The sequence below is a fragment of the Typopeltis vanoorti genome, chromosome 10 (genome assembly GCF_054136105.1).
Source record: "Typopeltis vanoorti isolate ZY-2024b chromosome 10, IOZ_Tvanoo_1.0, whole genome shotgun sequence".
Taxonomy (NCBI): domain Eukaryota; kingdom Metazoa; phylum Arthropoda; class Arachnida; order Uropygi; family Thelyphonidae; genus Typopeltis; species Typopeltis vanoorti.
This window is the reverse complement of record NC_143558.1, coordinates 110,560,796-110,569,994: the sequence shown is the minus strand read 5'-3', so window position 1 is coordinate 110,569,994 and position 9,199 is coordinate 110,560,796. Positions and strand designations below refer to the sequence as shown.

Below are 9,199 nucleotides of genomic sequence, written 5' to 3'. Positions count from 1 at the left end.
TTGACATCTACAGATAAAATTAAATCTTTTAAAGATAAAATAAAAATGTGGAAGATAAAATTAAGCACCAACAATGTGGAAATGTTCCTTAAAGTTGCCTCCAGAAAATGTAAGAATACTGATCTGCAAAAGCTTATTTACAGTCATTTAACATCGTTAGAAGAAAAAAATTGACCCCTATTTTCCAGACATTTCATTCACTTTATACGATTGGATTTATTTCATTCGTACGTTGAGATCGAAGCATTCAGAAATGTGTCTGAATTCATTTTGGATAACAACTACGAAGGAATACCCCCAATATAGGATTCAAAGCACTTAACATCTTATTGCAATTTTCTACATCTTATTTGTGTGAACTGGGTTTTTCTGCTCTCGTAAATATTAAAACAAAGAAGAGAGAAAGACTAAAGGCCCTTGAAAATGAGATGAGAATATGTCTCTTAAAAACAAGGCCTAATATCAAAGAAATATGCAAACAACACCAGGCACATATTTCACATTAAGTTCATATTTTATTATCTGAACCTTTATAATACCTTTTTGTTTTGTATGTTTTTGGGTTGTTTGAAAATAAACCAATTTAGTTTAAATAAATAAAATCTGTTTTCTTTTAAACACGCTTTCCTTCATATCTTTAGTATCTGTAATATCAATTTATTTATGGGTTATATATGCGAGTCTTTCAGAATCAATTAATCCGCGCTTTACTCTCTATAAAAAGCAAATAACACTAGGGGTGCAGTGGAATTTATTTATTGATTTTAGTGTGCCGCCAGACAAAAAAGTTTGAGAACCACTGGTCTATATATATTAATGACGATCACGATTTGTAATCATTGCACATCTTTAATATTACGATGTGTATTTCGAAAAGATTAAAAATAATCTTTAATTGTGTGTATTTTCAGAAAAATAATGAACGTCAAAAATTTCGACTAGTTTTAAAGGAAACTTTAGTGAAGAGGACGCGCACCCTTGTCGTGCGCCCTTTTTCCAGTCCCATTGATACGGGTATTTTCCCATTCATTTACCCATTGCAGTCCCATTGATACACTTCTTATTTTGCCCATTCATGCATACAAAAATTAGCGGCGCCTATCAACCTACAATGTAGGTTGATAGGCGCCGCCAATTTTTGTATCCATGAATGGGTAAAATACAATTTTTTCTAATTGCCTTTATTGGTGATAGTTACTCGTTAAATATTTCTTCTTGAACTCACCGTCCCACAGGACAGGTAGTCCACTATTTATGGATCATCTCACATTAATGCAGCTAGCATGCCTCTCCTCTACTGCATCCCCTAAGTATTCATGCCTGTTGATCCGCGTGCTCACGGGTTTTGAGGGATGAAAAACCCTCCACTCCCATATGAGATCGCTAATTCACCATTCGATTGAAATAATCTGATAAAGGTTTCTCACGTCACTGACGGGATTCGAACCCTGGTTTAACAAAAGGCTCGTCATTATAAACTGCAATGCAGAAGATCCCTTTAAATATTGTTTTATGTTGTTTTCAAATGAAGGATGCAGCTACTTACGATGATTTAGATACATTTGAAGTCCTACTGATTTTGGATAGACGTTTTTTGCACCAGATATTATGTCAAACATCGCAAACGAACAACAAAAAAAAGACAGAAGAATAAATCAATGAAATAGTAAATTGCATAAAAACGAAAAAGAAAAGAAAAAGAAAAATCGTAGCCAACTCACGGCATTAATGCAGTATAGATTTACAAATCTTAGGTGGGAGTTGCATAACAAAATAAATCACGAATTCTTTACTTCAGAGCAGTCAAGAAATCCTGCGACTGCAGCGCACATCGTTTTCATTATTTTCACCAGTGGCGGCTCGTGGCTTGAAATCATGGGGGTGTTGCAACTTTCGAAATATACGTACACTCTGTAAGTACAATGTATACGTGTTCGTATAAAATATAAAATTATGGTAAAACTTAAAAAAAAAAAATTAAGCATGAAAAAATATTGTTTATTATCGACAAAATTATACAGTTTGGTATAATTCAAAATTACTTAAAAATAAAATCCATTCCTTTAATTGTAATTAAACGAATGGATTTACATATTTTGCACATTACAATTAAAGGATTTAATTGTAATATCCAAATATTTAAAGAGATGGAGTAAACACGATAAGCACTACGAACACTATACTACTGTCGCGAACTGCATATAAATAACAGTGGAACTGCGCGACGGACAGTGCCGCATTATGCTAATAGCTCGCATCTCACTATGGCGTGCATATGTTTGCGTGAGTAGCAGGCGTCCTTGCCCTCCTATGTGCTACAAGATGGATGTTTATTATTTTTTTATACAAAATAATAGAATTGTATTTACAAATTAAGAGAATTGTTAATTAATTAAGAAAATTGTATTTATACAAAATAAGAGGATTGTTGATTCTCTTATTTTGTATAAATACAATTTTCTAATGTTTGATGTTGATGATGAAATTAAATATCACACTCAAATATAAATAAAGTAATTAATATATTTATATATCGAGACAAATTGGGGATGCTGCAGTTCCCCAGTGCCTATATACGGTTCGTGCATATTTCCTGTCATAATCAGGGACGGCTCGCTCCTCATTATAGCAGGAAATTCTAACAGGAATTTTGTGTTACGTAAATATCTCCGTTACGAAACTTCATTATGAAAATTTTGATTTAAGATAAAAGTTGCATAATGATCTGAAATACCGAGTCAGAAACCGAGTTGTGTTTAGCGGAACTTTTTGTTTGAAATTGTTTTCTCGTCATGATATTCAGCGGCTGAGAGGGGGAAAAAGTTTCGACTAGGTGGGTAATTTTGTATAATTGTCTCCTCATTTGATAAAACGAGGAGATGTCACGCATACATTTCACTGGTGTATTTAATTTTGCCTTCCTTCAAAATCCTTTCGTTAAGTTCATCTTCAAATATAGGGAAAAAATTCTCCTGAAATTATTTATTGTAATTAAAAAATAGTCTGAATCATAAAACAACACTTTATTGAATCAAAGTAATTTGTGAAATTCATAACATCATCACTTGAAATCAGCATAATTTGATTTCTTTAAGCATCAAATTTGAATTTGTTTATTTTGGACATTTTGAAGGAGAAATGCAATTGCCACACTTGTCTCTGACGAATCCTATTATGCAGAAACATCCTGGAACGCATTGTTCGGTGCATACTATTCTCTTGTTGTAGTTTTCGCATGTCCTGGGACATGCTGTACCACAAAGGTTGTAATATTCATTTGGACGAGAACATCGGCATTCTACAAGAAAATAGAAAATGATCTTGTTAGAATACTTAAACTAACCTTCTATAACAGTGGTAGCTAACCTATGGCACGCCCGAGAATTTGGAAGATATAGAAATGCAACTAATCGATTTTCAATCTAGTTCTATATGGAAATAAAAGTTTGTCGATTTGAGAAATGATTGTAAATAATTTGAAATGATCGATTATTGGGGCAATTAAAAATAATGCAGAAGAGGAAATATTGAGAACTTGGAATGCCATTCCTGAAATCTTTTGTTATTTAAAAAAAACTAGCGATGGCTATATTATCAATTTTCTCCTCTACATATGCTTGTGAGTCATTTTTTTAAATGAATTTTATAAAAGACAGTTTAAGAAATAGAATGAATGATGAATCTAGTTCCGCGTGTGTATTACTAAAAGTGACAAAATATGAACCTGATATAAATCATTTGGCATCTAATGTACAACAGCAAAAATCTCATTAATAAATTGATATATTGATAATAGGTTGATATTGATTTGTATTCGACAATGCGTATGTCAAATTATGTTCATTATTATGAAATTCTATATTAAGGTTTAAACTTGTCTCAATGAAATTCTGCAATTAATTTTGTGTTAATGCTACATAAATAATTAATTAATGTTGTATTAATTAGTTGCTGACGTCCCCTGCACGTCAGCTACTTGATTTGTAAATTTTTTGCCACGCGCTGGCACGTCAGCAACTCGATTTGTAAACTTTTGGCATGCGGACCTAAAAAGGTTCGCCACCACTGTAATCTATAACATTGAATTTTGTTTTAGGTATTTTATTTAAAAGTATAATTGTCATTACCTTATATACTGACACTATTTTTTATTATTATATCCCAAATATGCACAAGAAAAACAATCACGATCAATTTTTCTTGCTTTATTTTCTTGCAAGCCTTCCTCTCTTTACCATGAATACAAAACTTCCTTAAATTTAAAAAGCCAATAGGCTTCATTTCGGCGATATAAACATTATTTAAATTAAAGGGATATTAAATCCCACATTGTTTTAAAACCGAATAAGAAACTGAAAGATTGGAATCAGAGTTTCTTGCCGAATGTAGTATAAAAAACTATAAAAGTATCGGCGAATACTAGCGTGAGCTAATGCAAGTAGTTCTAGTACGTAGTACAATACCAGGCAACTCGCAGCAAAAACTTCCATTCAAATACTTACCATAAGTTGTAAGGAATTTTTGTGTGCCGTGCCTTGGCATGCTGATAAAAAACGATTCTCTTCGTTTGCAAAACGAAATGGAGCAGCGAAAGCAAAGAAATTGTAAGAGGAGTTGATGTCATTAAATTCAATTACTCTCCATTGAAAGTATGTAGTCGAATTCCACACAAACGGTTTTTTTTTCCCTCTAGTATAATTAAATGGGTTACTATAATAAACTAGCGGAGATTCGTTAGGGGCAATGATTTACATACATCGGGACAACCAAATATTTTCATAAGACTTGCAAATAGTTATGCATGCCTTATCAAGATATTTGTGGATGAAACAGGAAGTCGTCCATCGTTATCTTCTTGTTTCATTCATAAATACCGATTAAGAGGATATTTATTTCCAATATTTGAGTATTCTCTCTCGAGACAATGCAATATTGGAATGTCTTGAAAGAAATGCAACCAGTGGGTACTGATTGTCGTCTTTTGGAAAGGAATATGCACCATTTTTTACCAGCCGAATACTTTCGCCCTTAACATTGGGATTTTCGTTTATGTTAAAATTACTAGTGAATTTGTAACGCTCGCTTACCTTGGGCCCAACACGATGCAAAAAGGGAAGAAACTGTGATGAAGATGAAAACAGCGTTCATGTCTTAGTAAGATTTGGCTACAAAAATAAATAAATTATATAAGTAAATTAAAATTAAAAAAAATCAAATTTATATGTACTTTATTGAAAAAAATATTTTAAAACGAATTTAAATTTAGCATTGCTTGTTAATAGTAATTCACTAATTTTGTTTATAATATTTTTCATTATGTGCATAATAATATAATGTGAGTGTTTAAATAAAACGCAAATAAAAAATTCCTGTTAACTGCATTGAGGCAGGTTTACAAACATTCAATAAATGCATCAGAATGCATTTATTTTCATTACTGGGATATTTAGAATTCGAGTAAATAAGTGTGAATTCCAAACAATCAACAGAATTCTGTTGCATCTTCCTACGAAACATACCGAATTTTTGTTAGGAAAATCGCCGATTAATGCAAGATCGAAAACAGACATAAAAAAAAAGAGTTTTTTTTTTATACTAAGAATTCTGCGAGAATGCTAATTTATCTGCATGATATTATTAATCTTCGCATTTACTAAATATTCAAAGCCTTTCAGTTAACGATTGAAATTTGTCTGTAATTTGTTACAGACAACAAACAAAAGAGCTGTCTACATAATCTGTGTGTTATATAACAACAAGTGATGAGGCATAAAACTATGATTATTACCCAGGAGTATGTTAGGCCTCCTTTTTCTGAGAAAACCGCTTGCACTCGTTTTGGCATCGACTCCACTACACCACCGAAGGTGTCATGAGGTATTCTGGATCGAATAATTAGACAGATTAACTTCCTGAGGTCAGCAACCGAGGAAGTCATAGGCGTTGACAAGCGGATGCTGCGTCCCACTAGCTCTCACATATGTTCAATTGAATCCAAATAAGAAGAATTAGGCAGTCAGGGGGAGAACAAATGTTTGCACGATGCGCGGTACAAAGTGTTGTCTTGCTGGAAGAGTTCAGACCCATTGACCACATCGTCACTATTCGTGCAGCAGCAGATCAGAAGCAATTGCAAGGTAAGGATTAATGGTCAAGATATGTTGACCGTTAAAAGATAAGTGAGAAAGAGAGAAAACTCGATTGATGCTCATGATAACAAACGCCATACCACAATATGGCCAACCTTCGAAATAAAAGTTAGATGGCCGTAATGTTATGGGGGAGAAGATCTTTACAGGCGTTATATAGAAAGTTTCTTATTAAAAAAAAAAGTTACGTTATGTTACGATCCCCTTGACATGTGCGCAAAGGTGGGAGGAAACTTATGGTAAAGACATTTCAACGCCTGTAGCGACATAAAAATCTACTTCAGAAAACTTCTAAATATACGGGAATATACCTTTTGTAGAAATTTTTGGGCTCATTCATGTATAAGCATTTATTTTTTTACAACGATTCATTTGGTTTATTAGTGTAATAATTATTTTGATCGTCATCCTTCTTACAACAAAACGTTTATGCATTCCACTCCCTTCCACCGAATTATATACACATAGCCATTAATTTTTTATATCTATATATTATAAAACGGAACATAACTAATTCAGTAACCCAAAACGTATACTCATCGCCTATGAAGGAAACAAATTCTTTGTGATTCCTTAAGATCTATAAATGATTGTTATGAAGCTTTACTCTTTAAAATAATTCATATTATCTTCAACAACAGTTAATTCAAATAATAAAATAAATATAAAACTTACCAACACTTGCTTTAGAAAGAAACCTTTTTAGGCTGCTCACAGAACTGTTTCTCTTTTATAGAGTGGACCTCAAGAGATCCAATGGGAATAATATGATTCATGCGTCTTCCAAGTTGGAGTCAAATTCCAACTCGGTATCGCTTGCACAATGTTTTGAATAAACGTGTTTACCAGATTGAATACCAGTTTTGTAATTAGATCAGCGGTACTTCACATATACTATTCCACACAGGTGTATATAGTATTTTGTGTGTGTTTTTTTTTTTTTTTCTTTGGCAGCATCAGACTATGTGTAACGCCTGTTCATTCATGTCTTTAAATATGCTTACTTTCTTCCCATTTTCAAATAAAAAAAAAAAGTAGTGGACGAAAGAGTTGAAGGTTTCAGTGAGCATTTCATGCATTGCAACAAACACCAAATACTCGAGTTGCGAGAATTGAATTTATTTTGTGAAAAATATTTAGCATATGCGTAAACAAACAAACTGCTTAAAACATTCTTTCGTCAGTTTTTCCTAAAAAACCTAATTCTAGAATTACAACAGCAAATACTTATACTGAAAAATTAATATTGCAACTAGAACCAATTATTCGGTCTACGCGAAGCTATCAGATGTACAGAAACTGAATGAGCATCAGTGCCTTGTTTTTAGAAATTAGATGATATACTTTATTTTATGGCACGTATAGAAACTATTGACATAGACATGTACGTTTGTAGTATCATTTTTATAATGGCGTATTTATTATCGCAGCAATGAAAAGAGGGTTACATCTTCTGTGCAGTACAAAGTTTAATTTCCTTTTGGTAATCGTACGTTATAACACTTTGTCAGTTGGATTTACAACAAACTAAGACAATATAATTTTTTTTGTAAGAATCCCAACTACCGATATATATAGTAGATGAAGATAGATCTGCTATACATGCACTGACGAGAATAAAAAGAGAATGCACAAATTTCATCGATAATCAGCCATATTGCTTATCGATCAAAAAAGAGATGACGAAACTCAGACAATAAAAATAAAAATTAATCCAAAGGGGATTCCGGAGGGAAAATGTCAGCCTGTTCCTCATGAGCATTTCGGGTAAAAAACTAAGAAAAAAATTTTTAAATAATGAACGTTTGGTAAAGAAAAGTAAACAACACGAATGGTTTTGTTTACTTTAGTGTGTATTTAAGGGTATCTTTTTCGTTGCTATTTATGTAGTGAGGGCACATTCTACATGTTGTCTGTGCTACGCATTTGTATTTCTTAGTGGGTTGAGACGGTTCTGTTTTGTTTTTTTCTTAATGGCCGATCGATGCCGTTACTATACGCAATCCCATCAACATTTATGAGATCATAAATGATGATGGGATTCTGAGCAGGAAAATTTAGATCGAGAGTGGTAGTGAGAGAGACAGTACTTGAATATACTCTTCGAACAATGCTCGCATGGTACGATCGTTTGTGACATATATTGACGTTGTCTTACAGGAAGAGTAGATTCATCGGACAACATGGTCATCATGTTGGACAATACCTGGTTCGAAATATTCCCCAGATAAGAATTAGCAGTCAAAGTGTGTTCAGTGGAGATGGGAGGACCCAGTGAGAAGTCTTCATACTAGGATACTCTCACTACCAGCCTGTTTCCGGCGAACTGGAGTTTGGTTGGCCGAAAACAAACTCTGTGGTCATCATGTTTATTGTTGTGAGTGTATCTGTCGTTTCACCTCATTTAATAATTTTTAAAAGTAATTGCTCCAGCCATCCGGAATAATTTTATATTTAGTTTTTGTCGCTTTCATTATTTCTGATTTCTAATACAATATTCTTTGTTTCTTTAATAGAAACAGTGGATATACTTTGTTCATCTTTATTTCATATATTCCTTCTCAAAATAATCCGATGATTTTTATTTCTTTCTATTTTGCAAATAATTCAAAGCTTTTATATTTAATTTTGTATGAGTGTGATAATATTTTAGCTCATCCGCTGCATTTATTTATTTATTTATTTATTTAAATTTCTTAATCCACTACGACTTCTGTGTATTCAGAGTTCTAACGTTTACTTAATTTTATCTCACCTTACCATAGTTATTGTAATAAGTATTTCCGTCACATTTCTTCCCCATCTCTGGCCCCTGCATTCGGTGAATTGCAAAATAAAATTGGAATGTTGCGATTTTTTGCAACTATAGCAAATGTCAAATATCAATAGAATCTGTCCTGAAATAATCCGAAAGTAGATGTATGTATGGATTAAACCACCCATAGGTACAAAATTCAGTGCTGCACACACACACACACACACAAATCTATCTCCACTACTTATTATTATTTTTTTTTTTTTGCGACGCAACATATTAAATTCCTTCTATT

The 9,199-nt window shown here is 32.8% G+C and overlaps 1 protein-coding gene across 1 annotated transcript; it reads right to left on the bottom strand.

Annotated features, from left to right (window-relative positions):
• Positions 1–3,008: 3,008 nt before the first annotated feature.
• On the bottom strand, positions 3,009–7,080 carry LOC150102687 (chymotrypsin inhibitor-like). Its single transcript, XM_090399765.1, has 3 exons — positions 6,825–7,080; positions 5,088–5,165; positions 3,009–3,298 (listed from the first exon to the last, which is right to left on the bottom strand). The coding sequence occupies exons 2-3, from the start codon at positions 5,146–5,148 to the stop codon at positions 3,114–3,116; spliced, it is 246 nt and encodes an 81-aa protein (XP_090255891.1). The 5' UTR covers positions 5,149–5,165; positions 6,825–7,080; the 3' UTR covers positions 3,009–3,113.
• Between the last annotated feature and the right edge of the window lie 2,119 nt (positions 7,081–9,199).

Excerpts from the sequence above, each read along its gene's own strand:
- LOC150102687 (XM_090399765.1), bottom strand. The coding sequence starts at position 5,148 with ATGAACGCTGTTTTCATCTTCATCACAGTTTCTTCCCTTTTTGCATCG. Across the intron at positions 3,299-5,087 it reads TGCATCGTGTTGGGCCCAAG|AATGCCGATGTTCTCGTCCA; the intron begins GTAAGCGAGCGT and ends ATTTTCTTGTAG.